The 26,148-nt window shown below is 41.3% G+C and overlaps 1 protein-coding gene across 4 annotated transcripts in view; it reads right to left on the bottom strand.

Moving 5' to 3' along the window:
- Nucleotides 1–26,148, bottom strand: part of ABTB2 (ankyrin repeat and BTB domain containing 2) — a 159,085-nt gene that overhangs the window by 16,766 nt on the left and 116,171 nt on the right. For all 4 annotated transcript variants that reach the window (XM_072865776.1, XM_072865774.1, XM_072865775.1 and 1 more), the window contains 2 exons: nucleotides 7,865–8,017; nucleotides 2,273–2,438 (listed from right to left, as the gene is read on the bottom strand). In XM_072865776.1, the coding sequence (XP_072721877.1) occupies nucleotides 2,273–2,438; nucleotides 7,865–8,017 (319 nt within the window). The remainder of the gene's footprint in view (nucleotides 1–2,272; nucleotides 2,439–7,864; nucleotides 8,018–26,148) is intronic.

Raw genomic sequence — 26,148 nt, 5'->3', positions numbered from 1 at the left:
ATACCCACTAGAATTTAATACAGGGTCCTGCTCCAAACTCAAGTTTCTGAAGATATAGTCTGAATTCGCTCCCTCTCTCTAAAGATATCTCCATGCATGTACATGTAGAAGTTGGTCTGAACACACACCTCAACATTGGACATGCTCACATTCTGGGAGTGGTCAAAATCTGAACCTGGATCTAAAGCCTATATTAAATTAGTCCAACAGTTCTGTCTCTTGTAGGATTTGCAACAAAACTTTTGCTGTACTTGCCAGGTGAGAGATGGTCACACGTGTTTGTGATGCCTCAGAGGTGCCTGCCTACTGTGCATTGTTTTAAGAAGACTCATCGTGACCAAAGGAAATCAAGATACATGAACTGAGCTTTACCAGGTGCCAGTGTTAAATGTTCTATCCTACGACAGGACAGAGACCTGCTTTCTTTTGCCATGCCTACCTCAGTTTTCCCAAGTTTGGGTATACTGGCTTTGGCTTGTTCCTTTACAACAAGGGCAAAAGCAGCTAGCTGCAAAGTTCAGATTTGGTTTCATATTCCAGCTATGGCAGAGTCACTGCTAGAGTTTGGCTTTAACTCTCTCTGTGACTGGAGGATACTTGCTTAACTGCAGAGATGAGTTGCTCCAGAATCACTTAAGTGGAGAATTTCAGAGCAACAATGTCTCCAGAGGGAGCCTGTCTTGCCCTCCTTGGTCAGTGCCAAAACACTGCTTTGAGACGTGGGAGCAGCATTCTGCAAAGAAGACAGAGCCGCCAGCGCGCTACGATCCCCCTGTTCACAGTAGGACTGGCTAGAGGATGACATCAACAGGATGACAATGAGACCATAAATAAGTGACAGCAGAAACTTCTCAAACTTTCCAATGAGTTGCCTACAGAATGCAGGGTCTTTAAGCATACAAAAGCCAAACAGCTCCCAGTTTGCTGGCTGGCTGAAGAGAGGTAAAAAACATCCTGCAGTGAGAAGTGATGTCTTGGCACCAGTGTCTTTGGTGTTAGGATAGCAAGGTTCACAATGCAAAATAATCTGCTTTGAGAAAACAAAAGGCCTCAGGGCTACATAAACAGGAACTGCAAAAACTTATGGGGGAAAAAAAAAAAAAAAAGGAAGTAATATAGACCTTTGTAATATAAATCTGCTACCTTTGTCACTTTAATAAAATCAGTATCAAGGGCACCTATGATGTGATACCCCACCTCTGTGACCACAAACCTCTTTGTATTGGATATGTAAATAAGGCACCTACATACCTAAATATAAGCTTGTGCACAAGTAGTTTCTGCTCGTATTTGTGTACACATTCACAGTTCTTTTAAAATTGCAGGATGGTGGAAAGTACCATGGAAGAGGTGCCAGTTTCAGAATTTGGTCTGAAATGCTACAGTAAAATGCTGTCTATGAGACAGTAAAATGCTGTCTATGAGAAAACCTCTCTACTTGAATGTAAATCCTTCCTACAGCTAAATATCCTATTGTTTCTGAGACATGACAGCTCATTCTCATTGCTGTGACAGCTATAATGAGTGTTTATTTGGGAGAGGATTGTTTTTTTTTTTAAATTAAAAGCTAATTCAATGCACTGAATGATGCCCCAGAGAACAGACTCTGTTGTTACTTGATGGGACTGACAGCACAAGCAGAAGCAAGCTAAAGACTCTCCGGACTACCAAATCCCTATGGTTCAATGTAGCTGAGCAGGGAACAGGTAAAAATGAAAAAATAGACACATCAGCATGATGGACTTTCAACAAAGCTAATACCGACCGATACTAATGCCACTGGGGTTCTCGGTGCTGTTTCTTATGTGCCAGACTGTACCGAGAACACACAACTCACTTTGCACAGGCAGCCTGAAATCCATCAGACAGTAACACCTTTTGGTCACTCATCACTGACCCAGACTGGATTTGGGCTGTTGAACCAGAAGAGAGTGTCACTGGCAAAACCCACTTTGTCTTAGCGTCAAGACAACATCAGACTTTCCACTCGCAGCCAGTGTATTAACCTGTCTTCCATCAGTGCCTGAGATGGGCCATCCAAGAAACAGACCTACATTCCAGCTGATAAAGAAACAATTCACCCTAGGCTTTTTGGGGGGTTGTTTTTTTGTTTTTTAAGGGATACATTTTCAGACTAAAACACAAGCTAGAATTGGAAAAGCCTTGGAGAGGCAACTAACACTTACGACCTCGTGTATTGATTTGCCACGTGGAAAGGAACACGCGCTTTGTTCATGCAAAGAATTTCTCTGTGTGTGGTTATATGGCATACCTGATCATCCATGGTGTTAACCCCGTCAGGTCCCAGTGCATCGATTGCTTGGTTGATCAGATCTGTCCTTCCACAGTTTAGCATTCGGAAACCCAGATCCTGCTGGAATTTTTCAGTAGCAGCCTTAGCATCCAGTCTCCGGAAGGAACTAAAGCAGCATTCAGGTCTGGGAAGAACAAAATAATTTCTGGATTTTTTTCCTTTTTTTAGCCCTGTCTCCTAAGAAATCAGGCTCATGAATTTTTATGATTTTACCTATTGTATACCTTCCCCGCTGCGTAATCATTTCTGAAAAATCTAGCTAACTTCACTCATACTGGAGACAGAAGTTTTAGTTCTTAGAGAAAGCCAGTAAGTTCATGTAAACACTGCAAAAAAAATAAAAAAAGGTGTCCAAGTAAAGAAACCTCGTCGGTGCCCTCCTCCGAGGGAAAGGCAGGAAGAAATCCTTATTCCTTGCCAAGAGTGGCAGTTTCCACCCAACCCCTCGCTACAAGGGTAGCTCTGGAGCAGGCCCCGCTTCTACATCTTAGTCAGCAAAACAGAAAGGGGATGCTGGAATATGCCCATACCATAATGGGCTCTGAGCAACCGGGGTTACTGCAGCAGCGAGGTTATTGTGGTGGGACCGCTGTCACCGGCTGCAAACCTGCAGCAACCAGGTTTCCTTAGTTCTGGTTCTCACAAAAAACCCCACCAAACCCCAGCTGCTTTAAATAATTAGCTGTATATATTTTGTATATCATATTTGTAGTTTCCTGCTTGTTATAGGATAGTCCATCAAACATATACAAAAACATACTGCAAGGAGGAGAAAGAGGTGGAGAGAAAGTGTATCTAATAAAATACCGGTGTAGTTCTAGGATGAAACAATTATGCTGTCTGTCTACCAGACTAGCTATTATTTTGAAATAAAAGGCATTTCTGAAAGAAGGTAATGATCCTTATTCTTTTTTTTTTTTTTTTTTTTTGGGGGGGGTGTCAAAATTTTTTTTAAAAAACGGAAATCAAAATCAAATTGAGGTAGTGGAACATTCTCAGCTCTTTTCCAACGCCTCAGTAAAAGGAAGTACGTTAACATTTCTATGAGGCTCTATTAAATCCTCATCCTTTAGATGACTATCAAATGACCTTGTATCTCATTTGGACGGAGTCCAGGGATTACTGGAAATCCTCTGGTTATCTGCTCAGAGACTTCTGAATGCCAAATCTGGAAGTCTGTCTCCTTCACTGAAGAAACATTGCCAAATTGGAGGTGTTTCCTATCTCAGCTGGGCATTGATATGGTCAACCCTTTGATGTTATTTCAGGGTGAATGCCTTCTCTACTAGTTGTCTGGTTTTCAACACAGGCTCTTGTGCAAACTCTCAGTGAGTGAGATACCAGCCTGCCAAGTTCCTTTGAAAAATTAGATTCTTTCAACAAGGCTAACCTCTTCTGGAAACTTTGTATGGCCTGCCAGATAAGTAAAACACTCATCACTTCACGTAGAAGATTCAAGACGAACCTTAGACAAGTTTTAATTCAGCTGGTCATTTTTTAATGCTTCTGAACTTGCATTGATGGTGGATGACAAATGGTGAGCAGATGCCATGAACAATACGCTGAGTGAACAAAGATCCCTCCACAGCCTGGTGACCGGTCACATTGTACAGGGGAAACCAGCATCTCACCGCAGCTGATGTCAGGGTACAATTTGGGGAACAGTCAGCAGGGAAGCAAAGTGACAGTCTTGGAGTCACTACCTCTTTGGAGATACATCTGCAAATAAAATGTGTCTCCGAGGCAGCTGAGTACATCAGAAGACAAGATCTCTGAAGCACCTGGATACTAGATTAGGACACATACAGTACAGAGCACAAGAGGACAGTAAGGCAAAAGGCTTAACGCTAGACATATATAAATCCTAGAGCTAGGCCAGTCAATTAATAATCTTGTTCTAGTGAGGTAGTTGGTACAGCATCGTGATGCTACAGTATTATGTAGAATATGATGCAATGACTTTGTATAATAACAATAAGGAGAAGGAGAAGAATCCTATGAAAAAAAAGTAAAATAAAATGACATCACTTGAAATCCAGTGAACCTCAGAAAATAAAAGTTTTTGAAGGGATGGTACCTGTCTTCACATATTGTTTCTATTTTACTAACAGGCATGATTCCACCCAGTGCTATTTACAGGCACTGTTGGAGCAAGGGTGGTGGGGGGACAATTCACCGACAAGCCCTGCAGAGCGAAAAGGAAAACAAAACAGTTGCACAGCGCTGTCAGACAGACCCAGCAAAAAGGTGGACTGTAGTTCTTGGTGTAGAGCTGCCAGGAGGCCAGTTCAGGCGCAAGAACTTGAAGTTATAATTTGTGAGCTTTACTCCTGGGGGACCTGCAGGCTCAGCCCATGCAAAAGTTACTGTACACTTGCTGTTTTGTAGCGGTAGCTTGACAGCGTGCTCTTCTATGATAGATGCAAAGTAGCTTTTCCTTTTAGACCGTGATAAAAGTTAGAGCATGCTACAAGAGCCAAGGGGGAGAGCTCACATACGCACAACTGCTGTGCAGCAGCTGTAGCCACAGCAGGTATTCCATGTGTGAGTTGTTATCCTGTGGAGAAGAGAGGCAAACTCTTGCACGCTTCCTAGAGTAAAGCAGATAGCAGCTCCCATGTACGCCCAGCTGTGCCCAGGGGATAAACTGAAGAACTGAAGGTGGACTGAGAGACATCAGGAGGCAGAGCCCAGAGAGCACGGAAAGGGATAGGGCTGAGGTCTTAGTTTGGGAAGGGATAGCTTGAAGAGGGAGCAGGAGCCTGGGGTGCCCTTTGGGTTTCATAAGCAGTAACTACTACTGTAAGTAAAACTACTGGTAGTGAATGATTTAAATTTGGCCTGCAGTGAGGAAATAATAATAATTAAAAAAAAAAAAGCAGTGTGTGATAAAAACTTAATACTACAATCCCAACATTTATATTTAAGTAGGTGGAAAAGAAACACAGTTCTCTGCTGTCTAGCATTTCCCCACTTACATTATCATTTATCCAGTAACAGGTGAGTACTGAAGATGTTTATAAATTGTCTGGCAAACATAAACTGAGAGCATCCTATTAGAAGGCTTCATCCACTAAGACACAAACAGTTGTTGTGGAAGACTATACTGCCCAAGCAGTCTGTGTCAGAGAATAGATATTAGAGGTCTGAATTTCAGGTTATACTAATTATACTTTGTTCTTCTGCACAACTTCTCTTGCAGGGATTTCAACATACCCTACGCGAAGCATCACCACTGCAAGGAACTATCATTACATGACTTTTAGCCTGTGCATCATGAGAAAAGCAAGTTGCAATTTGCCTATAGTCACACAGCAAGCCAGGGATAAATCTGGCTTCAGTTCCAACATTTCCTTTTCCCCTAAATGTGCTGTAATGGCTAGATACAAATGACTGCTTTAAAGGATCATATAATGGGCACTGAAAACGAGGCACTGCCCTCTCCTCATGTTTTTTTCTGTTAGTTTAAATCTTTCAGCAAAAAGGCAATGCTCCTTCTCTCATACCACACATCACAGAACATCCTTAGACCTCTGAAAATAAAACTCAGGCAAGACAGTTCAGAACAAAGACCTGATCAAGCTTAACTTTGATTTTTATCCTCTACTATGCAGATGATGCACAATACTTTAAAGCAGAGACTGATTGATTCCTTCCCTATGGAGGAACAGTTTGGTAAGGTAAAAGGTGTGAAAGGATCTTCATTTTCTTACAGAATTGCCATTCTTTCTGTAGTAACAACAAACTGGATAGAAACCTCTAACATACTCCTTCCCTGGGCCAGTACTGCTAACCCTTACCAATCCAGCAACTGAATTATCTTATGCCTGAATATCCCACATAGTGTGGCTGAGGCCCTTTATACTTGCTTCTCACTTTTCTTTATTGCCTACATTATTTTGGACTTCCTGGGTTTCTCTCAAGACCTTCATTTCATAGCTGTATCATTATGGCTTCAGTTTGAAGTCACTGAGATGAACCCCATTTTCACAAAGGCTGTCTCTAAGTGTTTCCTTTTAGCTCACATCGGCAGCAAAACCAAACATCCAAATCCCTGCCCTCTTTTTTGTTTGTTTTTTTTAAGGTATAAGATCTATACAGTAAGGGACTACCTGGGCTTTGTATGTTAATGCATACAGTGCAGAGATAGCGTGGGATGCCTTTGAAGTGGAAGTGAAGTGGACGGTTTGGATTCAGTTTTGAAATCCAAAGTCTTTCTAAAGGAGAGACTGAAAGAAAAACCATGAAACTGACTGGAAGTACTTGTGATTAGGTTAGTCTCCTGCGGTACTGTTCATCAAAGAATTTCAAAGGTTTTGGCAAGCGTTAGGCACATATGTAAAATTAGTTTAGCCCATATAAAGTTGCCTACACTAGCACCTACCATCCACACGTAAGCCAGAGTAGCCTGTGCTTTAGCTGACACAGAGCACACGTACGCTGGCAGAGAAAAGGGAGAAGAAAAGTGTTCCAGGAATCCGCGTACAACTCCTGCTTTGTGGACACCAAGTCCAAGTTCAGCTGCTCCCTTCCAGTCTGAAGCCAAGGAGTTTAAATAACTGCTGAGGATCACCTGTGTAACTTCACTTTTAAAAAGACTGGCAGTACTCTCAGTTGGTCAAGTACCACGTCTCAGGAGAAAGGCAGGAACAGAGAGCCGAGAATAAGACTAGGAGTCAGCTGCAGCCAACAAAACATTCAGTCATCTAATTGCACCAGCACACTCACCAACTAATTTAGCTTTGCATTAGGTTTTGTGGGTAATAAGTACTACCCTTCAATTCACAAATGGGGAGACAGAGATGTAGCAAAAAAGCAGGAGCCTTTTGGCTGCCAGAAGGAAAAGGTAAAAAGCAACAAAAACAGATCCAGGACTCCTGATTAAAAGCCTCTTGTTGCTTTTACTGTTCATGAAAAATAATTCTAAGAGTAAGGGTATATTTTTATCTTTTTCAGGTGATCATTTCATCACTTAAGAGCATGATAAAAGTATTATTTATTGTTATTAATGTGTCCCACACTCATTTAACCCAAAGGTATACGGGGGACAAAATTCACTCAAGAAACAAGAATTTACCTTGTACTAAAGTTCAAGATGTAACCCCGATATCAAAGCCAGTGCTAATGACAGCAACTTAAAGGACCACAAACCTGAATAAAATACCTATGATGTGCTAATGAATCAAGCTAATTATAAATCCCTGTTCAATATATGAGGGGAGGATTTTAAAAGGTACTGATACTTTTCATCAAGGTATCTCAAAAAGCAAAGAATAATCTTGTACTAAGGCTGAAGCATAAAAAAAAGCAAATACTTGTATTTCAATCCTTCCCTGTCTCATTCCTCCTACATAACTTTTGGCAAGACAAAAATCTTTCTACCCCAGCTGCAGCATTTGGCCAAAGTTTCTTTATCTCTTGGCATACTAAAAGGTTAAACATGTATCGCCTGTATAGTATTTTGAGATCTGGCTCCCATGAAATATAGTGAGAAGGATATTGTAAGAAGTTACAATTACTTTAGCTGCTTATAAAGCTTAGTCCACATACTTTAGCTGCCGGGGCTCGCAGTCCAGTCCTGGTAAGAGTAGTCTGGCTGTCTGCCTGATATCATCACTGTCCACAGTTAAACTGCGCCGGTGCTCAGCGTAGGTGATAGCCACTCTCATCCACTCCATCAGCGGCGGCAGAAGCATGAAGGGTCTGTGCAAACAAGGAAAAAATCCATCATAGTTAACATTGGCCTGCTATCTCGTACTGCGATGCAAAAGCACACTTCATCACTTCCTGGGCATGCTTGTGGGAGGCTGGCACAGACAAAACCCACCTGCAGAGGCAAACTCTGGCCCTGTGCTCAGCAAGACTGGCAGGTCTCAGCAGGGGAAAGGAACTGGAACTGCTCAGCCTTGGTTATCTGAACTGCTTCTTACCTAAAATGGGGTCATACCAGGACATGCTGGTTTCATGCAATACATTTTACCCTGTGGGAAATAGGGCCAGACTGAATATAAGGGACCTACTTCCACTACTAGCTATACGTCAGGCCTCCCTAGCTCAAACGGTCAATACTTTGTTTTGGATCAGAAGGGCTCTCATCTCAGGGGTGAACCTTATACAATAATTGTGTCCGTTGTTCTAAATAATCCATATGTACAGGCTGCTCCACTGCTCACTTAGCAACACTGAAAATATTCTTGATTATTTGAAACTTCAATTAAACCAGGCTAATTCAATACTACCTCCATTGATTTTTACATTACATTAGCACTATCCGATGGCTTTTCACATCCTACGTTTCTTATATGCAGAGCTCAGGCCTCCATTTTTGCACAACTGACCCCCCAGACCGCAGCAGAACTGATGCAGCTATGTTTTAATGTGAACTGTTTTGCTAGGGAGGAATGAGTAAAATCAAAGAGATAACAACTAATGTGGAGACAGCTCTGTGCAAGACTCATAGAATCATTTAGGTTGGAAAAGACCTTTAGGATTATCAAGTCATTACTTAAATTGTAAGCAATTTGTGGAAAAGCAATCTATCTGTTCCTAATTTGTACAGCATCCAACACAGTGAGGTTTCACGTGATATGAAGGGTTGCAAGGCGATAAAGGCATATAAATAAGGTAATAACAATAGCAACAACAGCCATTTTGGACTAGCTTATGAAGAGGCCCCCCCCCCCCCCCTTACTGCTGCCACAAGAAGTAACACTGTACTGAGATTACACATGAATATATGGGTACCATAATACTCTCATACACAACATCTCTCATCCATCCTCTCAATATACAGCCAGACTGATCTATTATTGGCTTGATTTTTTCCCCAAGGGTACCTGCCACCCTGGTGGAAGGCTCAGAAGTGCCAGCTGTAACTGAAAACACCTTTCCCATTTCCAGTAACAAATTTCTTAATGCTGGAAAAAAAGCCCTTTTCATTTAAGCATTCAAAAGAAAATAACTGAGGGGAGAAGGTACCAATTCCTTTACAAAGTTCAGAGAAACAGAGATACATACCAGAAAATATGAAATGATTTTGTCATTAATGAAAGCAGCTGAACCCATGAAAGGCATTTTCAAAGCTGTGCGTGTATATGTGTGCGCACATATGCGAGCACAGTAGGAGTAAGCAGCACCAATCCTGTTAGAAACCGTTTCTCAATAATGGGATTTGCAAGCAGAACTCCCATTGTATGACTTTGAACATCCTTCAGGGTGGAATAATTCCACTCTGTAAAATATGTGCCATCTGTTTCCATTTTGCCGGTTGCAAGGTGCACTCTAAAACACTGCCATTATCTCTTTACAAACACGTGCACTATTTTTCCCTCTGCTCCTTCTCTTCTTCTGAGTAGCAAAGCAGCATCTACAAAATCAGAGGTCCTTTTAAGCATCTGATCAGTCCTGGGTTGCCAATGCAAGGGTGTTTTTAACAGGACATCTACTTACTGCTTTTACCAGTTTATTTCTATGTCAAACAATCAAAATATCAGGGCTGCTACATTCATCACTTTGAAAATCACCCACTAGCTCATCAGCTGAAAGACTTTCTCAAGTCCAGCTTGAATCCCCCAACCCATTTAGGCTTTCTAACTTCTCCCAGACACATGGGATGGGATGAATCCCTCCAGCACAGCCAATTCAGAGTTGACTGACTTCCGTAAGGGAAGAGCAGCAATCTGCAACAGGCTTTTGGGAGATGCCTTTCAGCAGTCTGTTCCAGAGAAATTCAAGCCTTATCTGGCCTACAAGAGAGGTGTTTACACCTTTAAATTCAGGCACGTAAAGGGAGGAGCCTAAATTAACTATCTAGACTTTTTATGTACTCAGCAGAGCCTCTAGTATAGGATTCAAAGCTCCCGAGACGTGGTGAGGACAGAGAGGTAGGCTAAAAGCACCAGAATGAAATATTCAGAGTTAGACGGAGTGAACACCTCAGGAGCAATGGAAAAACTCAACTTACAAGTGATTATATCTACCACCTTTTGTGGCAGATAAGCTATTTAGGCCACATCACAGCTTCCCTGACGCTTTCATGGTGGGAACACTGCTGGACAGAGAACCATGTCGATCCAGCACAGTCCTGATCATCTTATCAGGTAACGAGCCAAACCTTGGTAACGGTTACACACGGCACTGGGCAGCAAGAGGCTGTGGTCAGCCAACAGAAAATACCATTGAGTCTGCACCAGAAATAACATGTATCATGAAGAAATTTCCATTCTATAAAAATTTCACATGTGCCAGGGTTATAAATGGCTTGCATGCACAAGCAGAGCCTGAATGTGGAAAACCTGGTTTGGGAGGAATGGGAAAGGAGAAAGATTTTTTTGTTTGTTTATTTTTTTAATCTTGACAGATTTTTCCAAAGGCTTTAAAACTTGCAGCTCAACAGACTGCCTAGTTATCCTGTGCCCAAAGGAGAGCAGACTTTGGATTGCAAAGAGAAATGTCAGGAAGGATGTTTTCCTCATACTGCTATCCTAATTTGTCCAAACCCCACCACTCGCAGTGCTGTGCAAGTTGAATAAATCATTATTCTATCAGGAGTGACTACAATGACTTCAATTTCTATTTTGCTGTAAAAGCTTTACTTCTCTTGAAAATTTCTAGCTTGAGGACGGGCTTTCTGTTCTCCCCTCGACACACACACACACACACTCTCCTCTTTTATCCCACTATTTCCTTTCTTCATACTGTGGGCGTGCTTGCGGGAACAGCTCTATCTTACTTTGCTCACTGACACTACATCAGATAAGCAGTATTATCACCCGATCTAAGCAGAAAGAGATGCAGTTCAACTGAATAAAACGCCAACATTGGGTCGCATTGCACTAAGAAAATAAATGCAATTATTCGTTTTTTAGAAAACAAACGCAATTATCGTCCCTGTGGCCCTTAACCTGGGCATCTATCTGCCTCTAGGGAAACACTGATCATTTCACAGTCTGAAAAACACTGGAGGGGGGGAAGGGGAGAAACCTTCATGGAAAATTAACTGGGAGATGCTGCAAGCTAAAGAATTAATTTCTGTCTCTGCATTTCTGTCTGTGCCATGTTCTGTGCTGTGCATTTTCCTCTGGACTTTCTGACATTTAGAAGCATTTGGCAGCTCATTAAATTCTGCACATGAAGTGATCCAGCCCTGGGAAACTGTCATACTCGCAGCAGTAGTTCACTAGGGACACATACTCTCTGGTTTCTATGAAGAAGAATGCCACCATTGTTTTGTTCAGTTTCTTGCCATCAAGTTGTCTTCGAGTGATGGCACATGTAAACTGGGTAAGTACACAGCAGTGGAAAGTAAAATGGACACTGCTCATCTACTACACACCTTGTAAAGAATCGCAGTAACGTCTGATATGGTCATGTGCTGTCAATATTTTATCCATAAATTCTTTGAAATTTTCTCCATTTAGAATTGCACAGCCGCTCCCTTCCCAAGGGGATCAGGTTGGAGCTGGGTGAGATGTGCTCCGAGAAAGAACGGACTCTGTTGTGGGCTTTTTCCGCTCATTTGAACTAAAGCACGTGGTTTTATTTAGACATAACCAAGAAGGATGGTGGCAGCAGCACTTGGCAGAGAATTTATAGCAAGTTGTAACTTTTTCCTGGAAAATGTATTACACTCATTTGATTAGAATGGCCTAGGACATGACCAGCATGTGGAGATCATGTGCGGCAGTCCTTGAGGACGCGCTGTGGGATCACAGACATTCAGTGTTCACTCACTCATCACAAAGACACTAGTCCCCAAAGTGGGCTCTTCTGAGGATTTCTAAGAGTGCTGGGGCCAAGACATTTTTGGCAGAGGAAAGTTGATTGTACGCAAAAAGGAATGAGCTCCAGAGGAGTTAGAAAATTATGTCATGCTTCCTCTGCATTGAATGCTAGGACAATGCACTTGGAGCTTGACTTTCAGAGGTGAGGAACACCTGCTATCTCAGATGAAAACAGTAGGACTTCCCAGACGAAACAGCCATGCTATCAAATTCCTCCCTCCTGCCTGGGTCCCCAGGAGGGTCCAGTGACAAGATTGCTGAAGAAAGGAGGAGCAAGGGGAGAAGACAACATTTTCCCTGCAGCCACCTCTCTTCTCCTGTGCTATTTTTTGTAGCCTCCTGTTTTGCTACAGCAAAACAAAGAGGGAGCCAACAGTGACAGCAACACCAAGAAAGAAAAACCTTGTTCTTCTAAACAAGAATCTCCTTCTTCTAAAGCAGGAAAGAAAATACTGTCCTAATGGAAGCAGGTGAGAACAGGAAAATTTGTCTCTCCCTCTTGGCAGTCTGAGCTGGTCCTGAGACACACATGCAACGGACAGTCTCCCATCCAGCCTGTCCTGTATTCTTCTAAATGGTTTGACTGAACAAGCTTTCTCTTCCCTTCCTCTGAAACAACCGCGCTATAAGCCCCTGCTAACGTTTTAAACACATGCAAACTTTAGCATGGCAAAACACATGAAAATATCAGAATACTTATGGTCAGAGTAGCGTAAGCCGTGATAACTCCCCCATATTTGGCTTACTGAAACTATACAGAGGCTATGTGCAGAGAAGAATCCCAAATCTTTAGAGATCATTGTGGTTTTTTGCAAGGGACTGAAAAAAGAAAAGGGCTTTCAGTGCAGTGCAGTGAGCTTGAGTTTGACTTTAATGCTGGGACCAAACTCTACGGTTCAGTCCCATTTTACCCTAAAATGATAGAGCTCCAAGTCACTAACACAAAGCAAGTTAAGAACAGCTATAAAAAGCTATAGCTCAGGCTCACCTGTTATCTCTCCCCCCTCCCCCTTTTTTTTTTTAAGGAATAAGCTTAAAAGTCACATTGTGCGTGTGCACACAGGGAAGGGAGTAATGTGACTAGCAGAGATACTGGGTGTGATTACCAGATTGCAGAGTAAGCCAAGCAGGCTTTTTCATAGCTTTTCAACGCTCCTTTTGAGGGGTCCTGGGAGACCCACATGCAATGAGCAGAACCATGTAGGGGAAAAACGGTGGGAATAAGACTAATCTGCAATAAAATCGTGATCATGTAGGAAGGTGGCTAGAAGATGTGTTGTTTGAACTTTACACCAAGATGGAAAAACCCCAAGGATGGCAACAGAGTCAAAAAGAAAACAGAGTGAAGTCTCATTAATTGGAGAAGGGAAGAGACTCTGAGGCAAGACAGAGTATCCAAAAACTAAACCATGTCATGTTGATGTGGAAAACAGTGGCACATTTACAGTTTGGATTTTCAAACACTAAACCCCTCTTCAAGCTGCACAGGGAAAAAAAAATAAATCTCTGAGTATGTAATTATATGTGAATAAAATAACGACAGAAATGATGATTTAGAAAAAAACACAAGATCTTTGCTCCAAAACACAACCAGCTTAAGTCGGGAGCCATTCCCTTCAGATTCAAAATATTTTACTGAATTTGAAAAAACCTGCCACGTTTACAGAGAAAAGATATGAATTACCATGCTGGATCTGATTCAAGGATCATCTCAACAAATGCCACGTCTTTCAAAGCAGACAGTCCCAGATCTTCACAGAAAAGGAAGAAGAAATTTAATCACTGCCAACTGGCCCCAAAATAAAGTTTTCTTCTGAATTCGCTTGAAACAGTGACTGGCTCACATCTTAGAAGATAAGAGTTCTTAAATTTTAGTGGATCATTATCAAGTTACTAAGGTCTTGGCTTGGATATGCCATGACACTAACTTCCACAGTTTAGCGAGTTATCCTTCAGTCAGACACTAAAGGAATGAAAAACATCTGGATAATATTATATTTATTGGGATCCTTTCTCCACTGAATCTGCCTTCACAGTTTCCTCTGCTTATAGAATATAAAATGGTACAAGAATAGTTTAAATCTAGAACTGGCAGCTCCGATCTTTCTTAGCAATCCTAGTATCCACCAACACAAATACCACCTTTTCCGCTCTTGGCTGCAAGAAATAAGGTACAGCATCAAACAGGTTTTACTTCATGTTAACTGCAAATCAAAGTAAAAACTAAATTCAAGCTCACTAAAAAAGCCATGAAGTAACCTTTAGGAACTCACGATGAATCTTAAAAAGACCCTCGAGTCTGTGGTTTATTTATTATAATCACATTTTGCAAACTTTGTTTTAACAACAGGGAAAAGATTCCATTTTCAGGCTGAAAACAAGTACTTGTGCTGCTCTGGAATGTGCCATGTGTCTCATAAGAAAAACACATTTGTAACATCTGTATGCTGTGGCAGAAGGAACTCTTGGTTTCTAGACAGACAGAAAATAATTAAAACCAACTTAAATTGTATACACTTGATGATAAGAATCAGATAGATATACACGATAGTTTTAAGTACAACAATATGGTCATAGTTATGTGGTTAAGGATGTGACTGACTTCCATCTGCCTTCCCCAGACGCACACAGAGCTGTTTGATCCCTGACGGGCACTGCGAGTACCCACCTCAACAGAGGAAACGCGGAGGAAGGGAAACCACCGATCGTGCTCCTCTCACTCCTCCCAGCTCCTTGACATCCTAAAATTCTCCATAAGCTGAAAACTACTGCAAACAATCTGGGAGATGAACTATTCTTGCATGACTCTGGACCAAACTGCAGCCTTGACCTGAATTAATATACAGCTGTATGTTTAAATCACTTGCAAGACGATCAGATGCAACTATGAGAACTGACTTGCTGAATCTCAGACACAGAAAACAGCGCTTGCCAGCGACCTATGCACGTCAGCTTGTACCACCAGACTTGCAGAGGTCAATTCTACACATCTCCTCCCAAGGACTTGGGTCTGAAATCCCATCTCTGACCGCCCGAGAGCATCCTCACATTGTCGCTGAGGCACAGGCTGTTCCCACCACAGACAGTGGCTCCAGCCGGGGCATTTGCATCAGATCTGTTAAGCCTTTCCCAACTCTTATAAAAAGGTGACTACCCTAGTTTGCAAGCCTTCCATTTTGTAAGCACAAAACGCTTTCCGGACAAGACCTAACCGTGGCCCAGCCTTTTCACAGCAGTTGCTCTGAAGGAAGCAGTGCTTGTGCCTGCTGGGCAGGTGGGGTGGGAATCCACCCCGCCGCTGCTCCTCAGGCCTGCCCTGACCCACAGAAGGGACGCTTTGCATCTGCATGCCCCTCGGAAATTGCTGTCTGTTGTTTTTGCTTTTACAGTTTAAGTTTCTAAAAGCCCAGATGCGCTTGTGCTGAGTTACACAGCAGGTCACAAACTGCTTCAAACTTCACAATCAACTCACATGGAAAAATCTTAAAAAGTCCCTTTGTGTCCTTGTTTTAAATAGGACTACTTTTTTTTTTTTTTTTTTTTTTAATTCACATCATTGCCTAACAGAAAATAAGACAAGAGAAAGACCATTCTTGTGGATTTCCTGGGTTAGTTGGTGAAAAGGGCGCAGGAGACTTTGCAGGAGGACCAGAAATGGCTGGCACATCTTGTTCCCCCATGAACCAGTCTGACATTTGGAGGCCCGGTACCCATGACCCACCCCAAGGAGACTGACCGAGGAAACCTTGCCATGTGCGACAATTCCTCCTGCAAAGGAAAACACTGATACATTTTGGAGCAGGACATGAATACAAACTACATGCATTACAGAAATGAGACTGTAACACCATGCTATGTGATAGGCAGAGATAAACACGGGCAGAGAGCCAGAATGGGTTGTCTGCTGTTCTTGGATTAGCCTTGATCCTGTGGGCAGAAAAACCAAGAGGTAACTCCTATGGTTCATTCCAGCAGCTACGCTGACAAACTAAAAAAAACGTTGCTATCTGCAACCAGATTTATCTGGGGTCAGTGTGGTTCTTCACTATCTGGTGCTAAGACTCCTCCTTCATAATTTTTTTTGCCCCTTATACTTACTTCCCAAAAGCACTAGTAGAATTGAGATAACAGGCCTCTTAGTTATGACTTCAATCTGATTTGCCAACATGCATATGTTAAAAACATATGCTGATTCTGAAGCCAAAACCAATCTGCCAGATTCAATCACAGAACTAATTTTCAGGGCCCACTTGTAAAATCCTGAAAGCGGAGCATTGCCGTGCTTACAAAAATTGCCTGAAGCTTCCGAGTTACAACTGCGTGAACAAAGAGCCAGAAAGATAAATATTTTTGTGCAGCCCTGGAATACTGAAAGCTGTTTAATTAATTATAAGTGCGAAAGTTTGTTCAGCTAAACAAGGACAATCCTCATCAAAGCAAAAGGTTTTCACAATAAGTAGGGAAATGTTTCCCATTTACCTTACAGCACAAGCCAAAACCTAATTAATATTTAAAAAAAGAAATTTTCAAACACAAAATAATGGTATCTAGAGGCTAAACATTTCAAGGTTAAAAGAGGATTCTTTCATTTTCAGGACTAAGAAAAAGTTGATGAAACTGCTATTTTTCTAATGGCTTGACTGACGTTACATTCTGTGCCATGTCCGAGCATGGCCTTCTTATAACGTGAATCTCACCTGATGCTGACATCAGTGTTTTCTTAATGAAAATCTAAATAACCTTTTGGCTTTTCACATTCCTGGAATCTGAGAAGTTCCAGAAACTAATTTAGCATGAAGGCATGAGGAACACTCCAATACGTGCGGATGAAAAGAACTGATTTTGAAGCTCTCTTAGGTACAATAACGTAATGAGTGCACTAAAATCAGGTACGAACTCCACCCAACAGTGTAATTGTACAATCCAGGTTCTGGCTGCTGTATTACAATCACAGAAGGTCTCACAGAACAGCCAAAATTTAAGAGTCCGTTTTTGTGAATAAAAGGCAATCAAGCCCACAGGGTGTAGCATTTGTGAATGAATAGGCAGTAGTCTTCTCTCTAAGTCAGTGCCAGGTAAGACACATAAGATCTGTCATTAATGAAAGATTAGAAGGAGGAGTAACATCACTGCTGGACGAAATAGATGCCAGCATGGCATTTTTTAAATTATTATTTTGCAAGAGAACATCACTTTGTCCTAATGGCAAGCTGCTCAATGAACATATTTCACCTACATCTTCAAGGAGCTTCTGTTTTGGTCCTCAGTTCTTGTCTTAAAATATTGAAGAGCTGCTGGGCAGAATAATGAAGAGCGAGTTCTGTTTTCATCCAAAGATGTTTGGTACCAGTGGTGAATGGATGTGTTTCTGTTTTTTACTGGAAAGCATAATGAGTTCTATGTTTACATTTTGCCTTAGATAATTAAATAAATAGTGCCATGTAAGTGTACAGACATGAGAAATATAAGCAACAGAATTGTCCTAAATTTAACGAAAGCCACCGTTGCGATGGAGTCAGTCCTTCTATGCCAGACTAGAAATCCCCTCACTCTTCCATTTGGTGTTTAATATTGTGAAATCTCCCAATTTCAAACTCTTTTTATGCTTCTATCACCACAATTTTTATGGTCATATCAATGGATATCAATGAACTTAAGCAGCACTACAAATGGTAGACATAACTTCTTAACTATGGGATTCTGATAGGTGGACTTAATCTATAAAGCTCAAATTCTTCCAGTTTCCAAATATCCTAAATTTAGAGTATGCGTGCATTAAATTTCAACATTTGGAGCGGTAGTGCTTCTCAGCAGATGCCACAAATTCCAGCTATTAAGTCTGCTTTCAGCATGGTTACTTAGATCTGCTAGCACTGCTGCTGAACAGTCTCTTGCTTTGACCGTTACAGTGTATGAACTGTCAGTGAATTTCAAATAATAGTATTATGTTTCAATACCTCAATATATACCTGCAGGAGATTTTTCAGCAGATAACAGTTTGGTCTAATCAAGAACAATGCAGACAGGACACATGCAAAGCTAAGCTAAGAAGATTTTGCCACCTTGGGTATTAGGAGCCTCCTGACATCTCTACTGAACGATAAAAACTGTGTTGCCTTCTCTTAGAAAAAGGTCCATAGATCTAAGGCCAGAGTTGTAGAGTTCCTATTATAATGAATTTACACGCTGCAGACAATAGCCATAGTTGACAAAATATCATGAACTTTGGCAAGTCTGGTCTCAAGTCTTTCAAACGCTGTCAGCTCATAAAGCTAACCCACTTAACTGCTCTCCCAGTTTCTCCAGAAGGATGTTATCCACATATGCATTGCAGAATCTAGCAGGTAACTTCAACCATTCCTCAAAACACATGTATTTCTACACCAGAAGTAGGGGGAATCTTCACAAATGACAATCTTGCAAACAAGAGATGTAAAGGCACTTACCTTCAAATCCTGACACCACCATGCAGGCAGTTACCAAGACTACTAGCACAAATAGGAGGCCAGCAGCATGCACAGCGGCATAAGCAGTACTTTCCTACAAAGCAACTTGTTATTCTACCAAAGTTTTATATCTCATGTACTCTGAACTACAGAGTTGCAGATTTTACGCTGAGTTTGCAAAGGACTGGATAAGACACCAGCAATGTTTGTTTATACCCATGACATCTGCAGTACAGGCTAGGAGGTGGATTACAAACCCCAACCGTCATACAACTCTCCGTATCAAGGTTATCTGTTACCCCATCTCTCTCTCTAAAAAGGCACACTTAAATAGTCTTATATTAATAGATTAGATAAACATTCTAATGGGGGGTAAGCGAACGGGGTTTTCTTATACACAGCTAAAACCTGTTCTTGCAACAGGTCCAACCTGCTTCACTTTGACCATTGCAGAGGGTGCAGCACTGTGGTTACTACAGGAACACAGAGGAATTTCAAGCTCCAGCTACCCATTCAGCTAATGACTAGCATGACAAAATGATAATTTTTGTTTCTAATACCAAATTACAAGGACATATTTTCATTTCAGCCCCATTAAAATTCTGCTGCCAGAAAGCAGATCTAAAACCACAGAAGCATCGATGTTATGATGCTTATGGTATGTTAAAAATAACGAAGTTAAACATGCATCAATTCTAACACCAACTGCAACGTGCACAATTTGTTTTTTTCAGCTTGTTGAGAGGGGGAAAAAAAAAAAAAGCATTCAAAATCTTAATCCGCTCTACACTTCGTTACCTGTTGCTTGAATAAACCCTTCTATCAACATCCAGTGCTCTGCATTCCACACACAAAGGAAGAGTAATCAATAAAGTGTATATGAAACATGGGAAACTGAGATCTTTCCTCCCAGAGTTTTTACCTCAAAGAAAACTGAAGAAACAAAATTATTTGAGAAATAAACTAGCTTTCATTTGCCTTTCTTCACATTAGGTACCTCTGAACCCTGACTACATGAATAAAGCTGTACATAGCCAAAACTATAACACATCGCTATACTGGGGCAAATGCCCTTTCTATATGTACAGTCAGATTAAGTTAGTTTGGCCACTTACCCTTAAGTGTATTGAGCGTCTCAACACAGAGAGTTTAGCAGACTAAAAGAGGTTCCAAAGTGAGTTAATTAACCTATTGTAACTTCTTGTAAAGGAAGAATGGGATGCCCAGGTGGAAAGTCATTTAAGGAACATATGTTTCTCTGATGTTCTAACGCATTGACTCTTCAGAGAGATCCCTCCTGAAGAATTTGGCAGCCACATCAGGGAACTGAGCACTGACTACCTGGCACAGTGCAGTGCTGCACAGAGGTAACGCTTCATCACACAGTCTGGATGCTGGAAGCAATATAATTACAACAAGATACATTCTGAGCAGGTTATATTAGTCCTGTTATAATTTCATGCTAATGTGCTTATATTCCTCTCAACTAGCTTAACTATCTTCTCCTAGGACTGCATCATGGACAACTCATCCTTTCCTACTGAAAAAGCCTACCAATTCTGAAGCACCTATCTCAGAAGGACCTCATGTTTCTCTGGCAGGATCTTTTGCATTTCTGAACGAAGCCGAAGAGCTGCAGAATGGCTGAGTGAATTCCTTACAGTAGCAGGGAGTTTTCCAGCAAGCCTAGGAATAAAAACTTACAGCTTCTGTCTCCCCCCTCTATTCTCTAGCTGTTATGATATACTTTCTAATCCATGGAAGAAAGAACTTCAGGTACAAACTCCTCAGTGGAACTGGAGTTCCCAGTAGTTTGACTCCAGACTGAAACTACCCCTTTCAGCAGCATCACTCCAGATTTACACTGATAAGCAGTAAGAGCAAAACACAGCTCAGTCTCTTTCCTCTCCAAGCCAACACGTTAGACCAGCATGCATTGTATCAACACAAGGTTGTTTAGCCCCAGAAGAATCCACAAAGCTGAATCAGCTCAGACATGTAACTCATTTGAACAGGATTTGTCTTGCAGAGCAGACGTGCTTTTTAAAATAGTCAGTTCAGCATTTACTGTAAAAACATGTGATGAAAACAGTACGGTTTGGCTTTGTAAGCGACCACCACAACACGGCAGTACGTGCGCTCATAGGTATAGGATGAGGAAGAGCAAACTGCCATGGTCTCCTTTAAAAAGGAAACAAAGCAGAGACATACCAATCTAGGATTACCCCAGGGAAAGCTTAGTTTCTAATCTCCACAAGGTCAAAGAGAAGGAATGATTGTTGCTATTATCATAAATTATACCCAGAAACATTTACTCTTCAGAAGAGCTTAGCTCTTAGCTCTCTGTTACAAAGACGTCAGGAACAATAAGAGCAAAAACCCCAACAACCTGCCAGCCCTGGCTGCTGCACAGCAAAAGCTCAGAATTGTGTCTTTATTTAGTGTGGCCTTTGTTAAAGCACCAGCTAACTCCTTCCTCAGGAAACAGGCAAGTTCTGCAAGTGAAGGTCTGTAATTTAGTCCAATAGGAAATAATATTAACTTCAATTGGAAACAGCAATTACTGAAAAAGAAGAAACTTGTTGGCTTGTTACCATCATCATTCTTTGCAATATGCTCAGAACCTTTCATCCACAGAGTTACTGCTTTTTACTTAGATTAGTTACAAGAGCACTACAGTGGTATCACGACACTGTCTTTAAGGATCTATGCCTAGGAAAAATGGAGACAGGCATTAAATGACAGCAAACCAGCCAGAGTCAAGCAGAGAAATTTAGACTCTCAGTCAGTCCTCTACTATTTCAATGGGCAGTCACTGTCCGACAGGTGGAAAAAGAAGCCAGGACACCTTGTCTCATTCATTTCTGTGTTTCTATAATGTCTTTTTAGTAACACATGCTGTAACAGTTTTGTTTTAAGTTTCCTTATTTTTCCTTCATTTTTGATGCCAGCTTGCTGCTTAGTCACTGTCCAAAAGGTGGAAAAAGAAGCCAGGAGACCTTGTCTCATTCATTTCTGTGTTTCTATAATGCCTTTTTAGTAACACATGCTGTAACAGTTTTAAGTTTCCCTGGATTATTACTCCTTCATTTTTGATGCTAGCTTGCTGCTTAGTCTTCTCATCATAAAACAGCAAACAATAAACAGTACACAACACAGGGTGCCTACAGGCACTGAAGATTTCTGTTTGTACCAGCCCTGAGAATCCAGGCAGCTAAGTTGCCAGGCTCTCATTTTCTTGCACCTTCTTTTTTATCTGAACAGATGGAAACTTAAGAGCAGAAGCCAAGAACTGAACATGGACATCTTTACAGTAGTTACAGTAATTACTGTAGCTGTAGTTACAGTAATTGCAGGGTGGTAGTGCGCACACACATGCACAATGGCTGTCATTTCTTCATTGCTAAACAAGCCAGCCAAAGATCAGCTATCTAGTTTTCAAACATTTTTACAAATAGGGGACATTCACCAGAAATGGCTTAGGTCAAAGACAGTCTTTCCGGGGATTTCCAGCAAGCACTGCGGTCGACTGTCAAATGCCTATGAAAGCAGAAAATAGTGTTTTTCAAACAAATGTTTTGTAACTGAAATACCTTATTGCTTCTCTAGGTAGGTGGTAAGGATCAACTACTGCCTGCTATCTCCCTGAATAGCCAGTCTAGGAAACAGTGTATTGATACCTATCGATGACTGGGAAGTTACCAGGCTGACACATGTAAAACAACTTTAAGGGACAAATACTGTAATTAGAACCACAGAAGCACAGAACAGCTGAAGTTGGAAGGCACCCCTGGAGATCATTTAGTCCAAACCCCCTTGCTCAAAACCAGGGTCAGCTAGAGCAGGTTGCCCAGGACCACGTGAAATTGGTAATCTTTCAGGTGACCTGTCCCCCGCATGCTTGTATCTGTGACATCTGAGACTTCTCCGACCATCCTTAACTATTGCCCATGGAAACCAGCGCATAAGCAGCAGCAAGGTTTCAAGACAGCCTAAGAGCCCGACTTTTTGGCACATGGCTTCACACACAGCCATTTAGCATCAAATTTTTGTTTCACTGTGTGAAAAAAAAATTTGTTTCACTGCTTTTTTACCTGTAATGCTTTCCCTCTGCGACAAGGCTGGCATGGGAAGGCAGTCTCTTTACTCTCCATGAAGCCTGCTCTGTGCTGTTCAATTTTGTATACAGTGAGATTCTTCTTGCAATTTTGCAGAGAATTTAAATAATCTATGTTTGTACCACACCCCTGCTCCCATACAGAAAGATCAGAAGATACAGGCTACTTTGGAAACACTCCAATAACACTACAAATTGCTTACAGCCAGTAATATGGGAGCAAGGCGAGTCTGTCCCAGGTGTGAGATACACGGAGTGATAAAAATTTGAGCAGTATTTATTTATACAAACAACATAAAACACGGGGGGGGGGGGAGGAATCTAATTCAGAGTAGACTGCATTGCCAGTTTCAGCAGTTACACTTGGATGAATTCGATCCTCAGGGTTTGCAACTAATTCCCTTCACTACTGCCAAGGCCACCCTTCACATTCCAATTTTGCAATCTTTGAACTGTAAAAAAAATGAACAATTAAAAAAGTTACAAGACTAAAAAATACCTCAATAGATGATGCCAGGCAAAGGCAGGAATATTTCCAGGAACCCAAACATAACTACTGTCTGTCACCTATTGACTTTAGTGTGACTCGTTTTTAATTCACTTCACATACCCAATGCTGTGGTGCTCGGGGCACGCACGGACACACAGACAAGGAGTAATAAACAAACATGACAAACATTTCATCCTGGATGTCTCTTCAGTCTTTCAGTTAGGATACCAGGAGCACATATGTAGGAGGAGTCCCACTAGCACGGGATCCGACTCTGTTAAAAAGTCAGTAGTTTCTAAGTGTTTCTGGTTTTTTTCTGGCTAGATGTTACTGCTGTAACATGTGCTGAGATGTCACCGTAAAGAGCAGGAAGGTGAAAGTTGCTCACCACAAGTGTGATAAAGCTACTGACTCCTCCTGTTAAATGATGTATGTTCTCAATTCTCAAAACTGTGGAAGATATTCAGTATATTGCGACTATTTAGTATAGGCTCAACAAATACATAATCCTGCCTAAGGTCAGGAACAGCACCGCCAATGAACAGTTAATTTTAGTCAATAGATACATGTTGATTGCAGCTTATTGGCCTCTGAAATAGGGCCATTCGCTCCATCTTCCTTGTGAATGAGTATCTCAAAATCACGATTAAGTCTGACATTAAGCAGTGGAAGTCTGAAACAGGCAAAAATACACGGTAACAGCTTCTCTCCTTAGTGTTGGTGAAGGAAGCTGATCTTATCTGTTTATAGCCTTCTTATTCTTCTAATAAATCTACCAAACTAGTCTTGCATCGATAGCAAATAGCTTTTTTCTTTAAAACAAAGAGGGGCACATTTTTATGTCCACTCTGAACAAGCAATGCCATAATGGCACAGTTCAGTGTAAGGCTTCCTTCTGTTTCCCTATATTTAATCAGTATATTTGTATCAAAATAGCTCTGGGGGGAAAAAAAAAAAAAAATCAATGTGACTATTGCATGGAGGGGGGACTGGAATATGCTCACTGAGACATCTTTCTGTAATCACCCTGTTGACTTCAGGGATACTCTGAGTGGATTTAAGTACTGTTAAACATGAATGTATGATTACAGCATTATTCTCTCAAGGCAAATGAATCAGGGTCTACTTTTATTATTCCTATATACCTATTCTTGACTAGTGAGGCAACTGTAGACAGAATAGAAAGATATTAAGAGCTCTCAGACAAGAGATCCCAGAACTTATTTTATTGCAGACCTTTTCAAAGATATAGCTCATTGAACTAAGTGTATCGAGTTCTGTTCCTGATGCAGCATGGTAACAATGGGATAGGGCTGTAAAATAAAAGAATTCAGACATAAATATATTAAATTTGAATTAGGAAAGGCTAGGCCACAGATAAATCTAAAAGACAGACAATGATGTAGCTGTTGCACTTAATAAGATTCCATAAACCTGCAGTTAAAAAGAGTCGAGGGGAAAAAAGCCTCATGACAGATCACTGAGAGTCTGGAAACATCCATCTGGAGAAAAGATTTGTCCTGAAAAGCCTTAGCCAGCTCTGAAAGCAGTGATACTTCTCAGTGATGTTGAGGATGCAGCTCAAGCAAACACAGGTCTCAGCAGCAGGCTCTGCAGGTTATTCCTGATTTTCCTTCCTTTTCTGCCAGTTGGATGCCCATGCAACACAGAGTGAGACTTTCTGGAGACAATTCACATTAATAACTGGGATGTTAGTATTCTCTTTAATATGAATTGATATAGTTGTATAAATTTGATCCATGTGACCAAATCACTCCTGTTTCAAGCAATTTCAGAATGAGCGTTTAGTTGTGCCAGGCGTTTTCTGAACACAGGGGAAGAAAGCAGCTAACCGTGAGGGAAAGAGCCGAGGGCTCTAATTATTTCTAATGATGCACCTAGAGATCACCAAGTAAAAAGGTACTAAGTAAGATCAAAGTAATGCTTTTTCAAAACATGAAATTTAGAAAATGTGATGAGGAGGCCATCTTCATCAGATGGTCACTGGGGATTTAGAAATAGCCATAGCACAGGGGCTCTCTATTTGCTTCAACCACTGCAAGACTCTTGATAGGGAAACTGCGCCAGAAGGCTCTTGAAACTAGTGCTGTAGGAAAGCAAATGCACAAACTACTTGGAGATTATTCTTCTCTCAGTAGAAGTCAGTGGCATGTCTCTGATGTAATGTGAGCACAGATGTAATTTTACAAAGTATGAAAGATAAAATAAGGTCATAAGGCCACTGCTCTACTCAGTCTGGTCTGAGCGTGAGGATTTGAATCTAAGAGTGTAACAGGCTGCAATGCGAACTTGATCACCACCGAGTCAAGGGATGCTTGGACAAGATTTTGACACTGTATCAGGAACTAGTCATTAAGACCCATCTCTCGTTTCCATGCTAGCCAGAGTAAATTTGGATTACACGCCACAAGACAAAAAATATCAAGTGTTCTAGCTAATGACAATCTAAATAGCTCAAATATTGGAAGAATATAGCATTTAAGCAAACAGCACTCAAAAATAGCATGACAGGGCTACAATCTTTTCTTCTGGCAGCATCAGATGCATTTTTCACCCTTTCCCAATAAATAATGTTTCAGAGCAGGCATTGCTGGAAATACTCCACAGAGAGAAAACCCAAGTAGATAGCTCAGCTCCTTCCTCCTCTTGCCCAGCTAACGTGGCACAGGAGAGGAGGCACTAGTCCAACTATTGAAAAATACCATTTGCATGCTTATCCATGGGCCCTGGATCACACGAGGTAACAGATGCAATGGGAGGACTCCTCTTTGAAGTAGAAAAAAATTTTAGGTCACTTTTGAACCTTGTAGATAAAAGCAGCCATCCAGCTGAAAGAAGAACGAGCAGCAGCCTTTCTAAAGGATTTCATGTGAGGAACGGGAAATGGAGTGACCCCAGGTGTGTTTACAATCACATCACAAAACAGACTCCTCTAGAGAAGTTGCAAATCTGAGGCAAGCCTTCTAGACGCCTGCACA

Source organism: Ciconia boyciana, chromosome 6, assembly GCF_034638445.1.
Source record: "Ciconia boyciana chromosome 6, ASM3463844v1, whole genome shotgun sequence".
Classification (NCBI taxonomy): domain Eukaryota; kingdom Metazoa; phylum Chordata; class Aves; order Ciconiiformes; family Ciconiidae; genus Ciconia; species Ciconia boyciana.
This window is presented reverse-complemented; position numbering and strand designations above follow the sequence as displayed.